The sequence below is a fragment of the Lingula anatina genome, chromosome 4, assembly GCF_051362555.1.
Source record: "Lingula anatina isolate TDL-2025a chromosome 4, LinAna3.0, whole genome shotgun sequence".
Taxonomy (NCBI): Eukaryota; Metazoa; Brachiopoda; class Lingulata; order Lingulida; family Lingulidae; genus Lingula; species Lingula anatina.
In genome coordinates, this window is record NC_141770.1 from 26,400,971 (window position 1) to 26,428,875 (window position 27,905).

The 27,905-nt window shown below is 35.3% G+C and overlaps 1 protein-coding gene across 12 annotated transcripts in view; it reads left to right on the plus strand.

Annotated features, from left to right (window-relative positions):
- The window catches only part of LOC106152397 (1-phosphatidylinositol 4,5-bisphosphate phosphodiesterase gamma-1), a 61,875-nt gene that overhangs the window by 29,536 nt on the left and 4,434 nt on the right, over positions 1–27,905 (plus strand). For 4 of the 12 annotated variants that reach the window (XM_087011225.1, XM_087011217.1, XM_087011227.1 and 1 more), the window contains 18 exons: positions 12,239–12,305; positions 12,669–12,739; positions 13,155–13,274; positions 14,245–14,256; positions 15,848–16,017; positions 17,308–17,508; positions 19,066–19,203; positions 20,586–20,763; positions 22,406–22,477; positions 22,855–22,958; positions 23,323–23,465; positions 23,901–24,049; positions 24,235–24,331; positions 25,441–25,656; positions 26,041–26,086; positions 26,540–26,642; positions 27,043–27,160; positions 27,617–27,775. In XM_087011225.1, the coding sequence (XP_086867351.1) occupies positions 12,239–12,305; positions 12,669–12,739; positions 13,155–13,274; positions 14,245–14,256; positions 15,848–16,017; positions 17,308–17,508; positions 19,066–19,203; positions 20,586–20,763; positions 22,406–22,477; positions 22,855–22,958; positions 23,323–23,465; positions 23,901–24,049; positions 24,235–24,331; positions 25,441–25,656; positions 26,041–26,086; positions 26,540–26,642; positions 27,043–27,160; positions 27,617–27,775 (2,164 nt within the window). Of the gene's footprint in view, positions 1–12,238; positions 12,306–12,668; positions 12,740–13,154; positions 13,275–14,244; positions 14,257–15,847; positions 16,018–16,099; positions 16,270–17,307; positions 17,509–18,205; positions 18,329–19,065; positions 19,204–19,311; positions 19,447–20,585; positions 20,764–21,471; positions 21,541–22,405; positions 22,478–22,854; positions 22,959–23,322; positions 23,466–23,900; positions 24,050–24,234; positions 24,332–25,440; positions 25,657–26,040; positions 26,087–26,539; positions 26,643–27,042; positions 27,161–27,616; positions 27,776–27,905 lie in introns of all 12 variants that reach the window. The other 8 variants (XM_087011223.1, XM_087011222.1, XM_087011226.1 and 5 more) reach the window with 8 other exon arrangements.

Below are 27,905 nucleotides of genomic sequence, written 5' to 3' on the forward strand. Positions count from 1 at the left end.
GCATAATTATTGAATCAGAATAGAATATTTTGTGCATATTATTTTCTGCTTTTTGTCTGTACATTTGACAGCTTTGCTGCCTTATTTTAAGGTGTGACTTAGAAATTTCATGGGTCAGAAGACCTATGCTAGTCACATTTGGTGGTAGGTCTGTAATTTTCTCTTGGGTAATCGCTAGCCAAGTTCAGAGCTATTAAGTCACTTGCCTAATTAAATTTCAAGTGGCCATTAAATGAGATAACTTAACCCCATAGAGCCCGTCACCGCATATGTGCGGTTCAATTATCGCTTACCCCAAAAGCCCAGAACCGCATATGTGCGTATCTTGGAAAGATCGGCAATTGTATTCTTTTGTATCGTGAGTCATGAAATGATATATAGTTTAACATCCGGGCATGTTTCTTGTCTCTCATTGCCACCATTTTTAAAGACGATAGAAATATATATGAGCGAGAAATCGGCGATTTTCTAGACAGCTGGAGAAAGTAAAATCAAAATGGCGACTCCTCACTACGGAAGGGGCCTGCGAATAGATACTGTTATTGAAATGATTAAAAACTACGACACTGATAAGGTGTTTTCGAGTGACAGTGATATAGACAGTGGCGATGAAATTCCTTTATTTATGATATAAGTTTTGTAGATGTTTTTGTCATAGACGGTGTTGAAATTTGACTTCTACTCAGCTCTTCCCACAATTTTCAGGTGAGCTGAAAAGCTGGCTCAAGTATACCTGATAGCAAAACAAGCATAACTTGAAAACTAATGGAGGTAACTTGCTGAAGTTTCCTAGATTGAAAGTTACTATACTTGACATCATTTCTGTGAATTTTCAGGCAAATGTATGGAGAAATAAAAAATTAATGTGCATAAGATAAATCAACTTTGTTTTATTTCACCCATTACCAAATAAAAATGTGGTTTTTAACCGGCCATAATTCTTGATACTGCATGTTGAATTTAAATGTGATTCTACTTTCATTTAGCTTGAAATATTGGCTTTTTTAAAATGTATACTTTGTATGGGTAATAAAGGCAAACAAATAAATTATGGCCAATTTACTGAGGTGACCCGGATTTTCAAGGCTAGGTCACAGAATTAACTGGGCACAGCAGAACTTTAAGTGTCAGCATTAACCGGATCCTATATACGCCTTGCATTATTCGTCTTGTTTTCGACATTGAGCGCAATGCATTGTGGGTAAAGTGGGACCTATCTTGCGTTGCCGCCATTTCTGTACACAGAAATAAAATGCCTCTCGGCGGTTCTATGTGTTTTGTGCCTGTTTGTTTCAACAATACGAAGCAAAATCGAATTTTTTCATTTTATGCTTTCCCCAAGGACCCAAAAAAGAGAGGTATATGGATTGACAATATTGGACGAGCAGGAAATGAAGGCAAATTTAGTAAGTTCGAGCCCGCCAAGCATCACCGTGTGTAGTGCTCATTTTGAAGAAGGGAATAAATCGTATTTGGGTGGTAGACCAACTATATTTCCACTAAAGGAATCGAAGATTTGTAAGCCCCGAAGAAAATTTATTAGACATTTAACTGTTTATAACTCTGAGACAAATTTTAGTGAACCTGGCACAAGTGGGAAGTTGAACAGCGAGGACGAAAATGGCTTCTCAAATACAGACCACAATGCCTAGTGCATTGTATCAGATGCAGGTTCAGATGCGCTTTTAACGACAGTTAAGGAAAAACAACATATTTTCAGTATGGAACAGAAAATGCGATCTTTAGAAATTGAACTTTCGGAAACAAGAGTGGAATTACAACGAGCAATAAAAAAAAAAAGATGCATAAAGATATAGTGTGACAGAGAAAAAATGCTGGAACAACTGTCCAAAGCATATGAGGAAGTTGACAAACACACTTTTAGCATAAAGTCTATGCACAACAAACCTGAAATGGTTAAATTTTACATCGGTCTTGAAACCTACGAGGAATTAAAAATTTTCATGACTTTTTATACCCTGACATTAGGCCTACCTCAGTATAAAAAAAATGGCATGTGAAACTTTGGTTTGATTTCACAGCAAAGTTAAAGCTGGTTTTAGTTTTACTTTGGTTTTAGAGTATTGTTATTGCCATTGCTTAGACCTGAGTAAAACCAAAACCAGGTTTAAACCTGACTGTGAAGGAGTATTGAATAGTATATTACTTATGCAAATAACAAAAAAGAGAACAATTTTACCAAATATCTCATTTTTATTATCACAATGCACTTGAACATATCTAGGAAATGTTTAAAACATTGCATTTTAAAACATGGATCAGTGAAATATCGTAAGGTACCTTGGAAAGATATTTCCAAGGCAACGTCATTGATTATGCAAAATAACATTGTGAAACTTCAATCTGGTAGGCCTACTACTAATATTTTCTGCCGTCTGGATCCAATATTTTGTTTCTCTCTCTATCCTCACTGTACAGTTTACACCTATAAAACAAGTAAAAAATAGTCATGAAAATAATTATTAAAGTCATCATCAACACATCTATAACAGTGATTAATTTACATACATACATATTAGACTGATGACAAAACAGAAAACTGACATGCCTAGTCATATTTTTTTTTTTTTTTTTTTTTTTTTTTTTTTTTTTTTTTTTTTTTATTGACACAATACTTCACAAATACAGCATATATGTAGTACAAAAAAGAAAACTACAGTCACTCCCACTTTCACACTTAAGAGAAAATATACTATGTTATATTAATTAAATTTTTTATGGTACGTTAAACATTCAGGTTGATAAGGAATTGATAACATTTGAAGTGTACCAGAGTGACTTATCTATTTTTATCACAATTTTTTAATTTTTATTTAAATAAAGGCTCCTGCACACACTCACACATACCCAACCTCACACACACTAGCACGCACACCCTATTTATATACAAACAAATATATACAGATTTATATACATGTATAATTAGAAGTAAACTAATAAGTAATAAAAAGTAAAAAAGACAAACTGAAACAATAACTATATGTTTTGATTTGCTATACTCATTAAAGTAGATTTAAGTTCCGGTTTAAGTAGCAATCTAGAATTTAATTTAGTACTTTTGAAAATAAAAAATTTAGAATGAAGAATTACAAGGTTTTTAACTTTATCGCTACTTCCAAAAATGAGATCAGATGGCAGTATTTTGAAGACATTTCCTGTAATTTGGCTTAACCATAGTTCAACCTCTGTCCAGAAGAGCTTCACTAATTCACAGTCCATAAATAGATGCTTTATCGTTTCAGCCTGTTTGTTGCACAAACTACAAAGAGGATTCTCGATCATATGGTATTTAAACAGCAACTCTTTGGTACCCAAAATTCTGTGGATTATTCTGAAATTAAACCATTTCAATCTTATTTCTTTAACTTTAACCAGGGCATTGGTATATGTTAGTTGCCAGTCTATTTTGATACCTAACTCTTGTTCCCATTTTTCTTCACATTTTGGTCTCTGACCGAGACTTTTTATGCAAATGTCATATATGCTTCTACATCCTTTTTTATCGTTACATAATGTTTTAACTGGGTTAGAGATCTGCGGTAATGGCAACATAACGTTAGCATTCAGAAGTCTAAGCACAGGGTAGGCACCAAAGGTTGCTTGCCTTAATCCATAATACAGAGTAAAAGGAATCTGAATTTCAAACTCTTCTACAAAATAGTCAAATGATAGGAATTTCCCTTCGCTGTTAAATAAATCTTGGATAATATGGAAACCTTTGTCATACAAATTCTTATAAAAAATTCTTCTGCCATCTGATAATACAGCAGGATTATACCAGATTGGAGTTCTGAGAATGACATCGAGACTATTACTTGCCATTTTTTCTGAATATTCTGAAAAGTATATTAAGATTTCTCTCCAAAAAGAATTGCGAATTTTAGATATTTCCTTTGCATAAGTTGGTCCAAACTGAGTCAATCTCTGAACATCCGATCCAGTGGCTTCAGCAAAAAGTTTATTTGTTATTTTATCAGAGGTTATCAATCTGCGAATCCAGGAAATTTTTAGTGCCCTCACAAAGGATTCTAAATGTATCATACGGCAACCTCCCTGTTTATAGTCCTGAATAAGTGTTTTACGGGCAACTTTTTCTGTTTTACCGTGCCAAATAAATTTGAATAGCATATTTTGTAAATTTTGCAGCCACTCTTTGGTAGGGCTCGGAAGAGAGAGCAGTAGGTGTGTTATTTTTGAAATAATTAAAGACTTCACTACAGTAATCTTACCTAAAGTAGTAATATTTCTTTTTCCCCACCGATACATTTCTAATTCTATTTGCTGAAGCTTGCTGGTATAATTCAACTCATTCATTTGTTCTAAATCAGCTGTGAAAACTATACCTAATATATTAAAAGGGTTGTTAGTCCATTTAAGATTGTTATCTTTACAGATAATTTCTCTACTGTTGGCCTTTGAACCAATCCATATGGCTTTAGTCTTACTAATATTGGGCTTAAGCCCTGAGTACTTGGAAAACTGAAACAGTAAGTCGAGTGCACTCTTTAAACTTTTCTCTGAGCCATCTAAAAAAAGCACTGTGTCATCTGCGTACTGAGATAGTTTTACTTCCACCCTCCCCAAGTTTATTCCTGTTATGTTATTGTTTTGTCTTATAAGAATAGCTAGGATCTCAACACATAAATTAAAAATGTAGGGTGATACAGGGTCTCCCTGTCTGCAGCCTCTGCCAATTTTAAAGAAATTAGAGAAAATACCATTTTGTATTACACATAATTCAGGATCATTATATAGAACATTTATCCATTTTTTAAAGTCATCACCAAAATTAAAAAACGAGAGAGTTTTTTTCATAAAATCCCAAGATATGCTATCAAATGCTTTAAGGAAATCTACTGAGAGTATCATTCCTGGGATTTTTTTATCTTTTGTAATTTGCAAAACATCATAAACAATTCTAGTATTCTCACCAATGAACCGTCCTTTCAAAAATCCCGTTTGATTTTCATGTATAAGCAAATGTAAAACTTTTTTTAATCTATTTGAAATACAAGCAGAGAGGATTTTATATGAGATGTTTAAGAGAGATATCGGCCTCCAATTTTCTAAAAATTCCCGTGGTTTATCCCCTTTGGGTAAAATTGAAATAACCCCTTGTTTCTGGGTAATGGACAAGTGACCTTTAGCAAACCCCTTATTATATGATCTCACAAGAAACGTTCCTATATCATTCCAGAAAAATTTAAAAAATTCGACAGAAAAACCGTCGGGGCCAGGTGATTTGTTGTTCTTCATACTTTTTAAGGCTATTAGAGCTTCCTGATAAGTAATTGTTCCCTCTAATTGCCTAGCCGTATTGTCATCTAATATGTTTATTTTGTCTTTATCGATTATATTATTCCAATCAAAAATTTCAGAGTAGTTATCTTGTTTCGAGTAAAGATGGTTATAGAAATCTCTGATTTCTTTCAAAATTTCTGCTTGATCGGTAATAATACGGCCTGGCTCCCTTATAATTTTCTTTACAGTTTTATTTACAAAATTTCTTTTTTCCAGGGATAAAAAATATTTAGTTGGTTTTTCCCCTTCCTCTGACCATTTTACTTTGGTTCTTATATAGACCCCTCTAATATGTTCATGTCTCATTTCTTCTTCCTCTAGTTTCAGAGTCTGGAGCTGGTTTTCTAAATTCGATGTGGGGTTATCTGTATACATGGAATATAATTTCTTAATTTTTTCAGCCAGGGTCTTCATTCTTATATTTTTCTCCTTTTTCTTTGCTGAACTATAGGCAATGGTATAGCCTCTAACCTGTAATAATATCTGTTCAAAAAATGCTTGCTCATCCACAAGAAAGTCCAGATCATTGTCACTAATTTTACATAACTCTGCTTTGTTATATGGACTGGCACAATATTGATATTTTAGATCCTCTATTATTTTCTTTACTCCTCTTATATACTCAAAATCTTTTAGAAGGCTGTTATTCATTTTCCAGAAACCTTTCCCTTTTTTCTGCTCAGAGAGAGTAAGTTTCAGGTGTATCATTGCGTGGTCTGTTCGGTATCCATAAGTTATCTCAGTTTGATCAACAAGATTCATGAGTTCGTTAGAAATAAGGAAAAAGTCAAGCCTAGCTCTTTTTACAGGGTTATTAGAGGACCAAGTGAATTGTTTCCTCTGTTCATGTTGAGCTCTCCATGGGTCTATCAAATTGAATTTAGTTTTCAGCCGTAAGAGAGCATCTCTTGCTTGGGGATTATTAACACGTCTGTAATTATAATAATCTAAATCACTATCTTGAACTAGGTTAAAGTCCCCCATCATTATCACAAAGTGACCCTCAAAATCTTCTATGATATTTCCGAGGTGAACAAAAAATTCCGGGTCATCTTTGTTTGGTCCATACAAATTAATAAGTAAAACAGAGTAATTATTTTCAACTTCAATTTCGATAATCAAATAATTTCCATCTTTTCCGAACAACGTTCTCATTATTTTAAATTCAAAGTTATTGTTGAAAAGGATTGCGGTACCTCTTGAATTTGATTTGCCAGGGCTCAGAAGGGTTTTATATCCCCACAAGGAATGTACTTTTGATCTGTCCCTCTCTGTAAAGTGGGTATCTTGGATACAATATATTGAGTATTTCTGTTGTTTCAAATAGTTCAGGACGTCTCTTCTCTTTTGAGTACCTCCAAGACCCCTACAATTCAAACTAACGATATGCAAACTCATAGATTAAATAACATTTTTGTGAATTATAATACTTTCAAGTAATCCAGTACGCAGATGACATCCATAGATTGTGTATATCTATGGAATATATGGCTCATTATATCGGTGTAAAATATTTTGTAGAGTAAGCAAGTCCACATCACAGTTATACATGCAGATATCATGATAATATATTCATTCATATCTGGTGTAGTGCTCCAATTATGCATCACTTCACAAACATACAACCCCATACATACATTAACCCACATGTCATTTGACCCTAAACATTGCTTGATCAGGATGCTCTCACCTATGAGGTTTGCATACATCACACATTCATACACATGACACACACTCACATAGACAAAAATTTTGTTCGTAAAACAAAAAACAAAGTAAGATAACATAAATACAATCATCCCACACATTTCGAGTATCAGTACTTGCAGCATGTTCTGAAAATTGAGGTACCTAATGATCCCACAGAATATCAAGTTGTAACATTGATAATATTTTGCATAATGTTAAGGATGAGCACCAATTCAAAAAATATTTTTACAACATTAATATTTGAATGTTAGGGATCAGCACTCACCTTATCTTTATTGGTCTATGTAAAGGATATTCTGTACATACCAGTGAAAGCATTATGTGGGTTATTCTCCTTCCCAAAAACAAGGTTTATTGGAAGATAAGAAGAACCTTATGATTATTTCTCTATTAATCGTAAAGCATGAGAAGTAGTAACAATTGGGATCTACATGTGTACCTAGAAAATATGGAAGAAGAAAGTTTATAAACATAAAGTGATAAAGATAACCAAGCAATTACATTGCATTATATCTAGGCACTCTAGGCTTTACATGTTAGAAAACAAAACATTAGTCATTTTTTCTCCTAATTGGACCTTTTCTTTTGTTTCAGTTTCTCCTCCAAATTATCACATATGTCTACCTTTATTCTGTTTCCATTTTTTAACTGGCAGTATACATTGCAGTTAAAGAACCATGCACTTTCAACGTGCTCATGTTGTTTTAGTTTGTTCAAGAGAGTTAAGTTTTTTAATGTTATGTCATCATACAGACGTGCACCAGATTTCAGTTCTCTCTTTTTCCGCATGATTGTTCTCTTGATATCTGTGTTTCTAAGTTTTATGATCACTGGTCTTGGGGATCCTTGTTTACCGGGTATGCGATGTATTGCCTGGATATCAGTAGGCTCAATATTCAGTTTGGCTTCTTTTTGCAGCATATCAATAAAGATTTCTCTCAGGTTTTCCTCCTTTTTTTCTATTATGTTCAAGGCCCTTATATTAGTTTTCCTTGAGTACTGTTCATTATGATTGCAAGAGCGCATGGTTTCTTTACTGTAGTAATCATTTTGTTTTAGCAGTTCATTCATTTTTTTCATTTCTTGGTCTTTCTTTCTCATGACTTCTTTCAACTGCTCATTTTCCATCTGAAGACTATCCACCTGATCTTGCAGTTTTGCAGCACGGGTCTCAGATTCCATTTTTAGACAGTCGAATTTCTGCATAAATTTTGCATCCATTTCTGATACCATGTTATTAAGAAGTCTTTCAACCACCCTTGTTACTGTAATTTCCAAATCCTCTTTTCTAATAGTTTCTTTAATCTCATTTTTTATTTCAGACAGCTCATGCATGAGCATTTGTAATTCTTCTGCACTGGAGTTTGCCACCTCCGAATGAGGTCTTTTAGGTGCTGAAGTTATTGTTTGTGTTTTGCTCTTTGTATTGTTGCTTGTGAGAAACCTGGACATGGTCCTGTCATCAGCCCTGGTAGGTTTCTGGGCCATGATAGCTTTGTAATCAGTAGGAGCTAGTGAGATGTCACAATAGTGCACAGTGTATAGAAAGGCCCATTACCTATATGACTGTTACAGCTTCAGGGGGCCAATTATGTCTTTGACAATGACTATTGCTGAGTAGCACTCTTTTATATAGCTACACTAGAGAACTGCTCAACCACCTAATTTCATGCATATACTTGCGTAAGTCCAAGCCTCCAGATTTAAAGTTCTTAGAAAATGTCACTTGCCTTTCATGATCTATACCAGTGATGCCTACCACTACTTTCCAGAAACATTCATGAACATGTCTGCAAGACCTTAAATCTCAGGCATCTACATTTCTCACAATATTAGACACCAATGTGAGAGACTCTTTTCTTTTGCATGTCAGGTGTTACCTCGACCTTGACCTCCTCCGCCTAGTCATATTTTTAACCGAAATCTACCTGGATACACAACAGAAATATAATGAAGAAGAAACAAATGATACATGTAGATTCACTGATATTGACAGTGAGCTTGTACTAATTACCTGTACAGTGCACTAGCCCACCTCGGAGATTGTATCAGATAATTGCCTGAACCAGGTGACAAATTTATCTCCCCAATAAATGACTCAGGTGAACATAATTACATAATGACCACATTAGGGTTTTGTATTTGGTCTTGTATTTAAGGAAATATCGTGTAACATACCTTTTTATTAGCTCTTCTTTTTTGTTTGCTGTGTGGGCATCCTACATTTTAACCAACTTTTCAACTCCGGCACCTTTGTCGCCTCAAATGGCTTGTTTAATATCGCCCCCGGCATGTCTTATGCTTCCATCATGTGTTCCTATCGCTGTCAACAACGCTTCCGGTACTATTTTGACCCCTGCAGTGCACAATTCCGGTCATGCGCACATCGCACCTTTCGAATAATGCAAGTCGTATATGGGGTTAAAACACACATGTTGAGATTTCCCTGTTAACTTCCGTAGGTTAAGCTCTCTGCCAGATAACAGTCCAGAATAAGGAAGCAGTGATAATTATGTACATAAATGTTGTTTAATATTGCAAATAAGTTTTCAAAAAAATTATTTTGTGTAATGCCAACATTAATGCTATAGATGAATAACAGTGCCTTATAATTCTCAAACTCAAAGGGGTTATTCATATCATGTTAATACAGTAAGATTAAAAGTTTGATTAGCAGCTTTATTGGAATATTTTTGTTCTTTTCTTTTTAATTTTCTTTTCAAACACTGGCATTTTCAAGGTGTGACTTTTAACTCCCATCCACTTAAAGCTCTGCACATTTTCTGTTTTTCCACATAAGCAATTGTATTGGTATTAATGTCTTTTAAACATTATGTAATATTGTTTTATGAATTGTCATCATTTTTTCAAATATTGGAATTTTCATTATGTGAATTTGAAGTCTCATGGTCTTGAAAATGTAATCTTCTTGCACGGGCAGATTGAGACCGTCTTTCAGAAGACCGTCAGATTTTAACGTTTTCATTGACAGGTATCTTTTTTTTTTTCTGTTGGAGGACCATCAAAAATGGAGGATGGATCAACAAAGATAATTTGTAATAATGTCAGAAAATATCTCTGGATCTGCTCCTTTTATTGACGATGTTACCTGTTGTGCATGATTAAAATTCAGTGTTGATTAACTGTGCTATTATAAGCATTACAGTAAAAACTTGAAAATTCCGTCGCTTAAAATTAATGAATATTTTTAATTGCGTAAATCCGACAAATTTTTCAAAATTATGTCTCCCTTACTCCTGGGTATGATGAAATTTTCAAAACTCCGACCTTCGGGCTTTTATCCTTATCGGGTTTTATTTTGTCCCTCATATATTGTAGGATATTTATCACTACTTCCTGAGTCATTTTCTGGTGGTGAATAATAATCTATTTATAAGTGTATCTCAATTAAGTTATTTTAACTTACCAGAAGTTGAGAACTGTCTTTTCGGTAAGAAACATACCTCCTGGTAGAGGGGAGTTCCTCAGTGGCTGAATATGGCTGAAACAAGGAAAGTAGATGTACTCTTTACAGTTTTATTTTACAATTCTACAAGAAGTAAGAGCTAGCTAGCACTGTTGTGGCTGCTTATGGATTTTTTAGAAGTAACTAGTATCAAAATACAAACAATTTTAACTCTTAGTGTAAACACCCTTTCACCTTGCATAGATTTTGTTTGTATATAAATCAAATTTGCAAATTTTGTAATAGGATTTAAAGTCATAATAACTCTTCGTTTTGGCCAAAATTTGGATTATCCTGGAGTAAACGGCAATTTTCCCATACTTACCAATGGTCAACGACCCCATTCCTGCATTCAAAGTTAGTCTAGGGTATTTTCCTAAATGCTTGGTTTTTTGTTAAAATCTCTTAAGAGATTTTAACTGACGGGGCCCTCTCTGACAGTGCATAGTCACGCGATATCGAGCGGGGTTTTCTGGTGACCTACTTAAAACCGCAGGAAAAGCAGACAACAACAACACTTTATTACAATAAAATAAGATTCATACAATATAATGGTCTAATTGCTCAAAATGCATTTATATCTACAATGTGTGCAGTTCTGGGCATTTTGTTATCCGACACACTGTACAAAAACTCGCAACTTACGTCTGAGCATCATGCGCCTGCTATATCTTATCCCGCAAAATGTTATTTGGTCTCGAATGAACGTGAGAATCCGCGTGACACGCCAAAGTCCTTGGCAACGGATGTCTTGACGACCGGGAAGAAAGGCACTGAAAGCCCTATTGACAAGCACAGATTTTAGTTTTACTACAATAACAGCCGTTTTAGTGGTGAAATGCAATATAATATATTTCCATGCGTTGTTTAGAATGTATTTCTTGCGGAATTTTGAATCTCAAAGGAAGAGTTATTATTGCTTCACTTTGTTTCACTTTGGTTAAATGATACAAAAAGATGTTTGTGTGTAAAGCTATGACAGCTCGCTTATTTGAATCTGCGTGCTATTACACTGATTGTGTTTTATTAGTTTTCTAGATGGGTAATTATATTTTGTTTGTAGTTCAAGCTTAATTTTCAACATTTTTTATTCTGGTAGAGGTTTTATATAACAGCTAGTGAGTGTTTTAATTATTCATTCATTTATTTACAGTTAGACCTAGGCTGTTTGAAGTGCATACCTGAACATTTTTTCTCACTCATTAGAGCACAACTTCCAAGTATTATATACTAAAACTTGCATGAACAGTTCAACAGGTCATCATGACACTCCCACCCCACTCCCCACAGCTCCCTGCCCCCTTCCTACCCCAAGTCTCACAGTTTACTGCAAACTGCCATTCATTATCAGGGTGCTGCTGCTGTTCCCAGTTCTAGGCATTCTGGTAGAAGGAGCCTGTTACCAGCAATCTCACAAACTCCAGATGTTACTGGTAATGGCAGAAGCATACTGAGATGATAGATCAGGTATTAGTTAGCTTTGCAACCCAAGGTGTCACTGGAAATGGCAGAAAAGAGATTAGTTACTAAACCCTGAAAATCAGGGTGGCTTCCTACAAGTACAAATAGTACTGATACACAAATAGGCAACCAACTCCCTAATTATTAGTACAGATTTGTACTCAGGGAGATACACCTTGAGTTCCAAGGCTAACACACCCCAGGTTTGCTTATGCTGAGTGTAGGGTGATGTGCACTATGCTTTGATAATTATGACAAATTTTTCCCTTGTGTTTCCAGCACAAGAAGCTACCTGAAGGAGCATTAGGAGATGAGTGGAAATTTGCAGGGAATGTCGCAGAGGACAGTAAGTTGACTCTGCACAGTATGGCAAGCCGTTTAACTTTCTCAGTTTTCTGTTTTGCTTATTAATTTCTCTGCACTGCACTATGATTGTTAAAACATTTTATAACAGCAAGGTCTTCCACAGGAAGGTTAATGATAATTTTTTGATTGTTTTAATGATAAAAACCATAAAAACAGAAATGCTACTGTATTTTTTTGGTGTAATTTTAAATCCATATTGAATGCGTCTACAGTTTTTAAACAATAACAAATTAACAGTTAAACAGTGAGATATTCTGCAAAATGTGTGTTTTCAATCCATCTAGGCAAAATGACCGATATGTACATACCTTAATATAATATATATATATATATATAAATCCAGGTATGACAGAAGCAGATCTCAGCAGCTCTGTGAAGAATGGCATGTTATGGCTGGAGGACCCTGTGGACAATGTAAGTGATATATAAATATTGTACCACCAGTGTATGGGCCAGAGGTACCTTGGAGTTAGCCTAATGTAAGTGATGTATGGGTATTGTACTGTAAGTGTATGGGCCAGAGGTACCTTGGGTTTGTCTAGGAACAGTAGCATTTGTTCACAACAGTAAACATCCTCTGGATACAAAAACACGTTACTGCTACTGTAACTCTACATTCCCTTGTGAGATAGTAATGTTTTGCATATGGTTCCAAATTGAACCTGCCAGAATTTGGAGTCACTGAGTGAATTTTCAAGGGTGTTACATATTGTACCAGTCTAAACTTAAAGTAATATTGTGCCCATTTTAGATAGTGAAGTAAAATGACTGAAAGTCCAGGTCATGGAGTGACTCTTTAACTGGGTGTTATATTCCATCTGTTATATAGGAGTGGTATCCACATTACTTTGTCCTGACTGCTACACGCCTTCACTACACAGAGGAAACCAGTGTACAGCAGGCGGATGATGAGGAGGAAGAGGTCCCTGACATGAATGGCCATGTTGAGGTGAGATTAACGCTACTTCTCTCCTACCATCCCTACTCAGGTTTTTTACTCCCTTTATAATTGATTACTTGTGGATAGACAATATTGATGTAAGAGATTCATTTGTATGAACAAAGTATTTCTTTATTTCATTTTTATTTATTTATTAAAGTGCTTGTACATTTGCTATGACTTGACCCAACAAATATTATGTACATGTATAACAAAAACAGATTATGAATTTATATATTATAATGAAAAAAATGATGTGGCAAACTTGGAATTAAATTTTGATGGTTTATTGAATTATTTTTTTGGGAATGCAGACTCTTAAATACTGATATTGTTGATAAACTGAACATAACATTTTTGTGTTAAGATGATTACCGATCTTAGATTCAATGTTATACTTTGTTTGGTGTTTTGCCTTGCCTTAAAGGGTTAGTTTCTGGGTATGTGGGAGACAATTTTGGGCATGTTGTGGTTGAAAATTAATCACAAGGGATATGGTTTTCAGCTTTACATGTTTGGTAAATTATAGTACAAGATTCTGAATTCATACTAGCAGATAATTTGTTTGTCATTGAATAGAGATTATTCATTTTTGCAAAGGGGGAAAGGCCAAAGTTTATTTTGCTGAATATTTTAACTGTTTATATGGAGCAAAAATAATACTAGCCAAAGCTTTGTTGGGTTGATTATAGATAATTTATAAAATGTTCTCCAAATCAGTATGGTAAAAGCTTTATTTTTTTCTTATTTCATTGAACCATTATAATTGTAAAGCATCATTACCGTAAGTCAGAAATACAGATTCTGCAAGTGTGAGTTCAGAATTGTTTTATTTGTCAAACAAAATTGTGTTTTGTGTTCAAAAATGAGATAATACTATAATCGTTTTCCAATGTGCTAATATTTTTCTCTGTTTTTCTCTTTCTGTGGTTATGGAATACATTGTATTGCCTTTTCTATTTCATGGTTTATGTTTTAGCCCAGGGAGGAGGTAACTAATGGAATGCTGGGAAGCATGATTCCTTAGAACATGTTCATGTTGTTTTTAAAGTATTTTTTGTATGTTATATAATTTTTGATCCCTTGTTGATTCTTGAATGGTGTCACGTAGACAGGTGATTGTTTTGAATGCTGTTCCCAGGTTTCAAATGTAAAGAATGATGTAACATTTTGTACACCCTGGCTCAAGGTTTTATAAGTGCTGTTAGCTTTCTATCACTATTTGTGGTCTTGTTTAACATTGTGGTAAGTTGTCATATTACAATGAAGATGTTCTAATGAAAAAAAGTCGAGGGATTACACCCACTCTTGAACACTGAAATTGAATAACTTTTGTCCAGAGTTTACAAGATCAGTCTTTTGATTTTTATATTTGTCTGAATAGATTGAATGCCATCAGTTGTATCGTGTTTAGTGTCCTTAGATGTGTTTGCACTTAAGATATGATTGTCACCCTACAAGAATTTCCTGGCTTTGGATTATTTTCACTCTTTTTATATATTGATAATGAAAATTAGTTTAACTACTGCAATTTTTTATCAGTACACAGTCAGCACTCATTGTGTAATTACTGTCTTCCCTTTGAAAATCATATTTAAGAGTGTTCTGGTTGTGTTTTCTCCCCAAACGAAGGTATGCTAGCACCTTTTGAAAGACCCATCTCCACTGTGTTATCAAACTTACACACTTATTAGTCCATCAAGACCTGCCACCATATAAAAAAAAGCACAATTATCAGTGTATGCAAACCTGCCACCAGCTAATTATCAAAATCACAGTGACCACTTTCTGAGGACTCTGTGTGTCACCACTGCTTGAAGTGAGAATGAATGTCACCAGAAGAAAAGATAGAATTGTGTTCTATTTCACCGAGTCACACTCACTTTTTCTGGTTCACTTTTGTTCTTCAAAGTACTTGCTTTTAAATTTCATATGGTGTAATTTGTACATCTTGATCCGTAGTTTGTTCTGTATATCAATCTCAAAATTGCATATAAAATTTTGCTTATTTGTTGGCTTGCTTGTCCGTTTCTTTGTTTGCTTGTTTGTTTTCAGTTTACCTCTAGTTTCTTTTTTATATATATGTATGTTTGCTTGGTGTCTAATTGTGTTGTTTTGTTTTATGTATTTGTTTTAGGGATTATGTTTTTAATATTCCATGATGGATCTGTTTTCAGTGGTGAATGCTTAAACTGGTGTACATATCTAGATTCCATAGTGTTGGCCGGGATACTAGAACCCCTTTCTAACAGAAAAGCTTAATTTTGAATTTGGCAATAGCATTGCCCCATACCTCGAAATTTTTATTTTTGATTGGAAACTTTTTCAATGAGTGAAAATACCTTATTTGTTACGTGTCGTGGGGCAGGGATTCCTCTACAATGATAATTTTAACATTTCATATAGCTTTCTGAAATACTTTGCCCCTCCAGAACTGCATGTTTTTCTGTGTCTCTTTGTTATCAAGATAATATGATGTGTGGATATATAGATAGATCTACATATATTTCTGTCTTTGATCAGTTATATTTTTCTATCTAGGTTGATCTCAATCAAAATACTCCCCAATCTTCTTACTTTAGGGAGTATCAAATGAAGAGTTGCACTTCAGTGAAAAGTGGTTTCATGGGAAGCTTGAGGGTGGGCGACGTAGAGCGGAGGAGCTATTGAACGAGTACGCAGTCCTCGGCGACGGCACATTCCTAGTTCGAGAAAGCGACACATTTGTCGGTGATTTTTCCCTCTCCTTTTGGTAAGTCCCAGCGCCCTCGTTGTCTCCCCTTTCTTCCTAGCATGGCATGGAGTTTGACACTGTGTATTAATGTTACCCTTAGGTTAGGGAATTGCATTTTTCCGAAGAGTGGTACCATGACTATATTCGAGGAAACGGGTCACGCCAGACCGCTGAGAGCCTCTTGATTCAGTGGGGACCTGCTAAAGGCGACGGAACTTTCTTGGTCCGCCATAGCAAGGAGTTTGTGGGTAGTTTTACTCTGTCGTTTTGGTATGTATAGGCGTTTGATTGCATGGTGAATTTGATGAAGTGAGTTATTTAGAAAGTTAGATGACACTTTATTGCTTGCACCATTTGGTGAGTCCGGATTTAGAGTGGAATGTGTCAGTCACTGTGTGCTGCACTCTTTTTAAAGACCACTTAATATAGCTGTCTTGTATGCCGTAGTTTAATATATTGACTGAAAACTTGTTTTGTAGTCCATGTATTACATTTTGTTTTGTTTTTGTTTTTAATTTTTGAAGTGCTGTGTCCACTTCACACACTGATGTATTGTTTGTTTCATGAAACACCATGTGACAAAAGAGCACAATTTAATTGTTTACTTACATATTGATATTGGTTTTTGTTTAAAGTAAAAGACTCTAATCTGCTTATTGCTTCTTGTTAGATATAATCTAAGTAAGTTGCTCATGTGTACTGTGTGTGATCTTATATGAAGTAACAGTCTGAATGTAAGAATTATAACCTACAATAATCACTCATGTTTCTGAAGTCGCCTATTTTAAGTTGTAAATTATAAAAAGAAATGTAGTTGCAAAAAGTTTTTGGCTCACCTGTCAGGAATAACTAACAAAAATTAATTAACCTTAAATTATCGGCCTTGTTCAAGCTTATATTAGTGAGTTATTTTTATAATCTAGGGCTTTTGTAATCAAACAGCTGTCATCTTATGATTTATGCTTTCATAAATGAAGAATTATGGCAAATAAAAATTATCTCTGTAACACTGTTCACTTCTAAGATTTATACTTTGTTAAGAATCTATACCTGTTAACATCAACTGATAGCTGAGCTTTAGCTTACTCCACTTAATATTATTGCTATTACCTATTTTATCAATAAATTACCTACTTACATTCTTTGCTGTGTATTTGAGGTATTTCTTGTAATTTATCTGCTTGTCTTGTATACATTAGTCTTTTTCAATATTTCCTCGAAAAAACTATGGCAGTGTTTCTCTCATTTCTCTTCATCTGATTAACACAAGATGATCAGTAAAAAGTTCACTAATAATTTCTTCCTCAGGCGTCAGGGGAAAGTGAACCACTGTCGTATCAAGTCCCGTCAAGAGCGCGGCGAGATCCGCTACTACTTGATAGACAACGTGCTGTTTGAAAGCTTGTACAGTCTGGTCACATTCTACCGTAATAACCCCCTGCGAAGTCAGGACTTTGAAATGATCCTGGGGGACCCGGTTCCTCAGCCCCAGAGTCACAAAGGACAGAAGTAAGTTTGCTGTGTAGTATCATAGTTATTTTAATGGTGTTATTGTAATGAGGTAAATGAACCTTTCAGAGCTAGATTTTCTTGGATTAAAGAGCATTTATTAAAAATTGATTGAATTTTTTAAAAGTCAGATTAATTGTTACTTTTATAAGTTATGCCTGCTTAAGTTTAAAAATGCGTATTTTGAAAATGATTTTGATAATTGCAATTATGGTTACGTTCACGGGTAGTCATCGGAAGATGGAAAAGAAGATTTACCTGACTAATGATGCCATGAAACTTCATAATGTGTATACGTTCTATTTTTCAGGCAGCACCATGAAGGCATTCTTTAAATTTTTTCTGTAGCATATTCTATACACCCTGTATATCAGAGTTTACTGAGGACTTCTATTATCAATAGACCATTGCCATCTCCAGTGACAAGAAATAAGTCACTGGAAATGGCAGATGTATGCTGATAACAGAGGTTTTACCATACTAGGATGATGTAAATCAAAGACCTTGACATCTTTTTTAAACTCGGAGAACTTTATTTGGGTTTGAACACCTTGAGGACCCTATTTGAATTTGGCACCATGAGCCTTCCATTTATATTTTGCAGCTTGAGGGAACCATTTAAATTGGGTACCATGAGAACACTGTTTTTTTTTTTTTTTTGCATCAATGCATCATAATAAGTTTGTCTATGTTTTAGATGGTATCATGAAGGAATGGACCGCGCCATTGCAGAAGACATGTTAGCACGCATTCCTTTCGACGGAGCTTTTCTTCTCCGCCACAGTGAATTTGATTCCTCTTCTTACGCCATTTCCTTCAGGTGAAGACAGCCCCTGCACCGTGCAATGGTGCATGTGAATGTGCATTTGCCGGCATCGTAGAACATTTGCATGACCCAGTTGTCAAGAATTGACAGTTACTTTTGTTATTATTGATACACATACAGTGCATGGTGCCGTGATGATGCATTTTTTTTTACAATTTGAATCATTTTAGTACACTGATGGTTGCTGATTTTTGGGAAAACAAAACAAAAACACAGGGGGGGGGGTCTGCAATGAATGAATGAATTTCAAATGTGTTATTTTGGATAATTCAAAAACCTGTCCTCTTTTCAGTGTTTAGTACAACTAGATGTTAACTTGAAGCTGACCATATCCTTTCATGTGCTCATTAAAGCATCTAAGATGTTTCATGTAAGAAATATGTTTTCAAGGATTATAAAAAAAATCAGCTTTCCATAAAACTATCATGGAAATGGCCTGCTATGAGTTGACCTAGTACTTATGTTCATTTGGCATGATGTAGGTTGACCAACGTTTGTTTTTGAGTGATGCAAAGCAGTAGAAGATGGATTTCTGTGTGCGGTGTGCGTGTGTGCATGCGTGCAAAGATGCATGCAATGTAGGAGCACCAATATACTGGAGTTTGTCTCTTTAAAAGAAGAAAAACAAGTCACATCCATCCATTCTCCAAAGTGAAGGGAGCGAGATCATGTCATTTTGTGATTTGTCTTCTATTATTTTGCATGTAGTACTAACCTTTGTTGTTTCTCAGATGGTACCATGAGGCTCTGTCGCGTGAAAAAGCTGAGGACATGCTTAGTCGTATACGTTACAATGGTGCATTCCTCGTGCGCAAAAGAAATGTCGCAGGCAATGACACCGAGGCATCCCAATTTGCGATTTCATTTCGGTAAGTGGGATAAACATCCCAGATAGGTATTCCCATTATATATATATATATATATATACTAACATATATGTAGTTGTTGATGTGCAATCATTAATGTGATATTTGTAGATGGTATCATGAGAATTTAACGCGAGAACAAGCTGAAGACATGTTATGCAGAATTCCATACAACGGAGCTTATTTGGTCCGGAAGCGAGTAGAAGCATCTGACAAAGATGAGTTTCAGTATGCCATCTCGTTCAGGTAAACGATGAGAAGTTAAGTGCCATCACTCCGCAGCTTCATATCTCGCCAGCGGCCGGTTTCACAAAAAATCTTTGGACCAGAATTGGTCTCTTTGAGCCCAAATTTTTCTACCTTGCTTTGACTTTATGTAAAGCAAGTGAAATATTGTATCTTTTGTATATAAAGATGGATTATTTAAACCATAAGAGGCTTTATTTTTGAGAAATATACTACAGATATATTTTGAACTGGCGAAGACCAACATTTTCAGCCTGAAACCAGCCCGTGGCCTAGACGCTCATTGGATTTATTATGCTGGTGTTGATTATGTTCATTTTGCTGCTGTTGTCATGCCTCGCCAGTGTGAAATAGATTGTTTCATCCAATTATTTAGCAAAAAAAAAATTACATGTTTTCGATGAATTTTTCTTCATCTTGTGCCTTTTTTTGCATTGATGTGAGACATTAAATTTCTGCTTTTTGCTTGAGTAATTTAAGAACTGCTTGTTAAAAATCTAATGAATGCAATCATTATGGAGTATTTCTCATTAAAAAAAAACATCTCTGATTCTGTATGTGTGCCTTGTAGTATTCCAATTTTTATGAATGTTATTTTTTGGAGATAAAATAACACCTGAAATAGCTCCACAGCCTTGGTTGCATATGTTATCTATGTAATACACCAAGCTAAGCTGACACTTACTGCATGAACGCTATAAGCTTTTTATTTGTGAACATAGAAGCTAGATTGTTATGAGACACTGAGTAGAGATTCCCCCTGCAAGTTTGTTGTGTTGCTCATAAGCCAATTTCTCTTTGTAATGATTTTTAAATGAAATGATTCCTGTTTTTTGTACAGTTGAAAGATTAAGCATTGTGGTATTTCATTGCAATTATTGTGGAAAAATTACTGTTTGAAATGACATTTGAACACATGATTTTATTTTTGAATGACGTATCTTTGTGTTAAGTAATGGTTACCAAAATGATGTTTTTGAATAAATTGAAAATTATTAAAATCTGAAAACAATTAACAAAATAAAATAAAATGTAAAAATGAATTAACTTGTACATAAAGAGTATAACATGCATTTCAGTCTATTTTCATTACTATTCAACTAAATGTTAATGGCTTATTTGCTCTTATATTTGCACAGAGCTGAGGGAAAAATCAAGCATTGTCGTATCAAGTTGGAAGGTCGTCTTTTCACCATCGGCAACGCCCAGTTTGAGAGCCTTTTGGAATTGGTGCAGTATTACGAAAAGAACCCTCTCTATCGCAAGATGAGGTTAAAGTACGCTGTCAATGCTGAGCTAGTCTCACAGATAGGAATGGTAGGAAGACATGAGATTATCATTGTTATTATAGTATGACCAGTTTAAAGAGCCTTACCACCTGGAGTCATAAAGTTCAGTTTTATACAGTTTATATATGACAAAAAATAATAAAACTTTATAAGCAAGTTTTGTTGTATTGACTTTAGCCTGTGATGGAATAATATTGAAGAAAAAAGCATTTTATATTTTAATGTTATACTTAAATGCTTAATATTATTCACTTGAATGATATGACATTCATGCTTCACTTTTTAATATTTTCTTACAGCATTGGCAATATGTGTCTGGCTTTTCATGCAGTCACCTTGGCTTTTTTTCTGTATTTTCAGATTGCCACTTTCCTTAAGTTATGAGGATAACAGGTGTGCTTGATTTAGTTTCAGGTTTTATCTTGATTTTAGCACTGTTCGGAACATGAAGACTAGTGGTGAAAATTTTCTTAAGAAATAACAAAAGAAAAGCTGCTCAGGGGCTTCTTAGGTCATCATCAAGGTTTACACTGTTTTGACAGCCAGTTTTGATGTGAAATCACCTACATACATTTAGAACATTGTAGTCATTTCTTTCTTTCTGGAAAACCTACGAGACCCTCTAAATCTGCCCTTGTTTTGATTGCAAGAACATCTGCCGGGGTCCAATGAAATTTCAAACACTGTTCCTCTGTGTAAGCCATTTTTTAATAATTAGCTAAGCTTCTCTTGACAGGAGCCAGATGCCAATGCCATCTATGGTTCTGCAGATATCTATATGAATCCTAATGACTATATGTCTAAGGTAATAAGCCCTAGGTTTCCATAGCAACTGCTGCATGGCCCACCACCTTGGCTTATTTTTTGCTGACAGATTTTTTATTTTGGATTTTTTTCTCTAGTCTTAGATATCCAGGGTTGCTGTTCTGATCTTGCCTCTTTCTCTCTCATTTCTTTTGTTCAAGAAACACTGGCTTACAGCTTTAAAGATTTACAGAGTTCAGATATCTGTAACAAAATTAAACTGGCTCGGCCAAACAAAACGTATACGGACACTTTTTAAACTGATGTAAAGAGAGAGAGGGGCAAGATGAACATTCCTTATCAAGCTCATGGGAGAAAAGAACAACATTTAACAAAGCAGAATTCTGAATTTTGACTGACAAGAGTTTTATTTTAAGTCCAAATTAAACTGCGATTTCCTGCTTTGTTAACATGTTTTATCTCCTTGCATAGTGAATGGTTTGATTACAGGGCAAGAGGCATTTTTCTTTTTCTTTGATTTTGAAATTAGCAGATTTATAGAAAAGAGCAATAAATTTGTGTTTGTTTTGATTGCCCCCCCCCCCCCCCCCCCCCCCCCATCAAATCCTATCAGTGCATGCCACAAAGTTCGTACATTTAAGCTTTTCCTTTACCAAGCAATGCCCTGGTCCCTCCCCCCCCTCCCCTCTCTGGAGGCAACACCCAAAACAACACACTTTCAGGTGAAATTTTTATTACCCCTTGGTTACAGTGGCTTTCACAGCAGAGAACACCATTCCTGAGTAATCCTCTTGATTTGCATGGCGCAAAATTACATATTGGCAATTGTAGCCCTCTTGTGATTTTTCACAGTGCATTTTTTTCCTGCATGACATTTTTTCCTTTCATTTTCCCCCCGTCCTTAGGACCCGCAAATGGAGTCCATTTACGAAGGTAACTCGTATGCTGATCCCAACGAGTTGGAGTTTATCACAAATGTGAGTTGGTTTTGGTGCTTTTATCTCCCGAGTTTTTGTTAACGGAGAATAGGGGTGCTGTTTTCAGCTTGTATCTTTGCTTGGTTTTCCAATTTAAGATACACTAGACGATGTTTTTGTTATTCTTTTGCTTGATTTTGCTCTTGGGCTGATTTTAGCTGTAAATCTCAAAGTGAAAATGTGACATAAAAATGATTTTGAAGAGACTAAGGTATTTTGGTATTACATAAAGAAAGATAAGTTGTACATAAATATAAATCAAGAAATGCATACATAACATACATAGAAATGCATATCTAGTTTGAATATCAAATATTATTTATTAACAGTATCATTGGTTGAACCTAAATCTACATTATTATTCCACTGTGTTCAAGGTCAAAGTGAAGGCCCTGTACGACTATCACGCACAGCGAGCAGATGAGCTGTCCTTCTGCAAGCATGCCATTGTCAGCAATGTCCATAAGCAAGATGGTGGATGGTAAGACTTTTGTAGATATATTGTTCTTTTTAAGCATTGATTTGTCATCACATTACCTGTGATTTGAAATTTTTATGGAAGAGAAACTTTGCTAAAATTACTTTTGAGTTGTATTCATCTATACACTCTAAAAATTTGTCATCAAAATGAAACAGTGCATGTCATGTACCAATACGGCCATGAAGCAAAATTTCCCCATATACATATAGAATGTTGAACTGTTAGATTCCTGTTAAGTACAAACTTAATTTACAGCACAAAAAATGAGTAATAAATTGATTAAGATTATAATTATTCAAGACTGCCGGCCACTGAGTACAGTGTGTCTTCTATTTGACATTCCTTCAAATTATCTCACCACCAGGTGGCGTGGTGACTATGGTGGAAATAAACAAATGTGGTTCCCATCAAATTATGTGGAAGAGTTGGAGATATCCGAGGATTCTGATTCGACGCCCCTGGGCTCACTGCAGAAGGGCATGCTGGAAGTGACCTGCTGCATTGTGGGTAAGTGCATGACGTACAGATGAATTAAGTTAAGGGTTTGGATATATCTGGATATTTGGGTATTGTATTTATGTTCCCAAGACCCCCCACTCCCCCTCAAAGACACATGCATCTTCAACACTTGGATTTTCCAGATTTTTTCTAAATGGTCCACTTTCATCTCTGTTTATATCGTGTTGTAGAAAAATCAGAAGTAAATTAATAGGGAAAGTGTTTGGATTTGATAGAACCTAAGGCATGCTGTATTGTCCTTGGTTTGTAAAATGTTAGAGAAAAAGAAACAGGTGAATTCTTTGACTGGTTAGCTATCCTGCAGGTTAAAGATATCACTTGACCACCTGTGCATGTTTCACAAAATGAGTTTTGGTTAAAAACAGAAATAATATTATTTAAACAATGAAGCAATACCTAATACTGTTGACTTGCTCTTTTCAGATAAAATAGAAGGTGGCAAGGGCTCAAAGCAGTATGTATTCCGTGTGATCTCCAACGGCACGCCTCTAGAGATTGCCGCCAGCAGCGAGGAGGACATGTTGGACTGGATGAAGGCCATCAAGGATTGTGCAAATATGGCGGAACTTAGGGTATGGTGGCCCAAAAAGTGCCAGTTGGAGAATTCTCTCTCTCTCTCTCTCTCTCTCTCTCTCTCTCTCTCTCTCTCCAATTAGCCTACACTTTCATTTTAATATGCTAGGAACTTTAAGATATTTCACTTGAAGTTACACTTCATCTTTGTAATTAATAGTGTAAATTTATTTATTTATTTCAGAGTAAAGAGCATGCAGACCAAGAGAGAGCTTTAAGGATTGCCAAAGAATTCTCTGACATAATAGTTTACTGTCGCTCAGTGCCTTTTAATGAAAGCAGTAAGTTATACAAGGAGACAGAAATGTACTCTAAGTTGTCAAATCTACTTCCTAAGTCTTAGTTCTTTTGAGGAGGACAAAATACCATTATAGTCTAGTAATTATCAATTGACAGACATTTTGGATTAAAATATTTGTTTATATATTACTGTATATATATATAACCTCAAACTTTAAAAACCTTTAATACAATGGAAAATTACTGACATCCACACAGAGAGAGAGAGAGAGATAGAGAATCCAGGTGTTGGAGAGATAGACCCTTACTAACACACCTAGAGATGTTGACCTATGGATACCTAATAATACAATGCCACCATTTTGTGATATACATTACCCATCATGTTCTCTCTCTCCCACAGATGTCCCAGGGAACTACTATGATATACATTACCCATCATGTTCTCTCTCTCTCCCACTCAGATATCCCTGGGAACTACTATGATATACATTACCCATCATGTTCTCTCTCTCTCTCCCACAGATATCCCAGGGAACTACTATGATATACATTACCCATCATGTTCTCTCTCTCTCCCACTCAGATATCCCTGGGAACTACTATGATATACATTACCCATCATGTTCTCTCTCTCCCACTCAGATATCCCAGGGAACTACTATGATATACATTACCCATCATGTTCTCTCTCTCTCAGATATCCCAGGGAACTACTATGATATACATTACCCATCATGTTCTCTCTCTCCCACTCAGATATCCCTGGGAACTTTTGTGATATACATTACCCATCATGTTCTCTCTCACTCAGATATCCCAGGGAACTACTATGATATACATTACCCATCATGTTCTCTCTCTCTCAGATATCCAAGGGAACTACTATGATATACATTACCCATCATGTTCTCTCTCTCTCAGATATCCCAGGGAACTACTATGATATACATTACCCATCATGTTCTCTCTTACTCAGATATCCCAGGGAACTACTATGATATACATTACCCATCATGTTCTCTCTCTCCCACAGATATCCAAGGGAACTACTATGATATACATTACCCATCATGTTCTCTCTCTCCCACAGATATCCAAGGGAACTACTATGATATACATTACCCATCATGTTCTCTCTCTCCCACAGATATCCCAGGGAACTACTATGAAATGTCCAGCTTCTCAGAGACCAAAGTGGAAAAATATGTGAACAAACTGAAGGGCCAGACCTTCATGAAGTATAACCAAAACCAGCTGAGCAGGATTTACCCCAAAGGTCAAAGAATCGACTCTTCCAATTATGACCCCACCATGCTGTGGATATGTGGGTCACAGATGTGTGCCCTAAACTACCAGACACCAGGTGAGTTCATTGCTTGGGGAGGGGGGAAGAGTTGGTGTCAGAGAGAAGGGAGCAGGATATTGGGCTCCGTAAGGGATACTGTTCTCAGAGTGGGGAAGGGGTGCCAAGGAGGGAGTTACTGTTCATGTGATCATAATTTTTAGTGGAAGTACATAATTATCAGTCACCAAATGGGTTAGATTGTTGGTCTCCAAGTTGGGGATTCAGCAGAGTTGAACATTGGGGATGGTTGGGGATTGCTTTTAATTTTCAAAATATTTTGAGGCAGCCAGTCCATTGCCATCAAACGTGGCAGACATTACATGTTTTTTTCTTTAACTTGTAAACTTCAGTTGATGCACACTATGCTTTTACGTATTTCTAATCTCATTTATCCCCTTGTAGATCGTTCTATGCAGCTGAATGAGGGGAAATTCAAACAGAATGGAAAGTAAGTACAACAATCTTTTATTTATTTATTTATTTTTCATTTTTTTCCCTGTATTAGCAATAATCATGAAGTAGACATAGGTGTTACAAAATGGTTGAGGAATGTGGCATTGGGAATGAAGCTCTGTTGTCATTAAGTGTATATAAGTTAGAGGTGTAGATATCTATAAATATTAAATATATTTATTGGCCTGTTCATCGGTGTAATTGTTTGTAACAGGATATTTAAGTTTATTAAAATATTGAAATATATTCAAATATTAAAAATTAATGGCTTAACAGGTTTTTCCACATGCTAAAATATCATAATGTAACAACAAAGGTGAAAGGACTGTTTATCGGGTTGCTTTGTGATGATGCACAACAGTTCAGTTATATTTATGAGATGTATTTTTTTTTTTTTTAATTTTTCTAGTCTAGTGGTTATACTCCAAGTTTTCTCTTCTTTTTTAAGGTGTGGTTACATTCTCCAGCCAGAAATCATGCGACACATCGACTACGACCCGTTTGACAAACGGACACTTGTCAATGTAGATCCCCTCACAGTAACTCTAACAGTATGTTAACGTTTACAACTGATATTTTAAAATATCAAACTTTGTTACATTGAGTAAATTGGTATTTATGACCAATTCTTTTTTAGGCTATTTACAGTAACTGTTGACTTCATCAAATCATAGAAGTTATGTTCACTGTTGTAAGATAAAAGGATGGTCTTGAAAGGATTATGATAGTGGGTTTGTTTCAGTTTTTAAAGTTTTGGGTAACATTGGAGTTTAAAACATAAGAGAAAAAGAGATCACTTTACTTGAGATTACTGGTCTTAGTGAACCCTGTATCTGTCTTGAAGCACTGTAATAATAATTTTGTAAAGTAACTCTCTGTGGAAACCAGCTTTAAGATACATATTTTTAATATTTTGTGATTTATTTACTAATTTATGTACTAAATTTTCAGATCATAGGAGCCCGTCACTTAGTCAAATCTGGCCGCGGGATTGCCAGCCCATTTGTAGAAGTGGAAATATGTGGAGCGGAATTTGACAATGGAAACAAATACAAAACTAGAACAAAGGGTAAGAAAATAAGTTGTATGAAATGAAAGTTCAGTGTACCTACAACTGCAGGTACGCTGAACTTTCATTTCATACAACTTATGTAAAAATACTCTGAATTAAAGGTGTCATTTTAAAAACCAAAATTTTAAATGATTCATCTGTCAATTGATACTATGATTTTGGCAAATCTTGTTTGTTCAGCACTTTGATCATGTCATACCAAGGCCCATAGAGTGAAGTATGACTTGTCCTCTAAATAAACTACATTATGTAGACATGTATGTTTGTACTAGTATATATGTAACTAATGAGTGGACAGTGGTTTCAAGTCAATGTAGAATGACTTGTATGAGTTTTACATAGAATTTTGGTCCAGGCCCAGTGAATCACTTGTCTTGTTGATTATATTAAGAACAACTGGTCATGAAGAAATGCTATGTTAGATATAACATTGACCATGTATCTTCTCTGTAGTGGACAATGGTTTTAACCCAGTGTGGAATGACCAGTGTGAGTTTGACATCATCAACCCCGAGGTGGCCATGATAAGGTTTGTGGTCCAGGATGAAGACATGTTTGGGGACCCTAACTTCCTCGGTCAGGCTTCTTTCCCAGTCAAGAGCATCAGACCAGGTAAGTTTCTGATCAGAAGATTGTCTGGGCTGATATGAATGGATTATATGAATAGCATTATTTTGCAATAGCCAAGTTGCCAAAAAATTGGGGTAAAATTTTATTTTTCAATTTTGTGTAAAAAAAATGT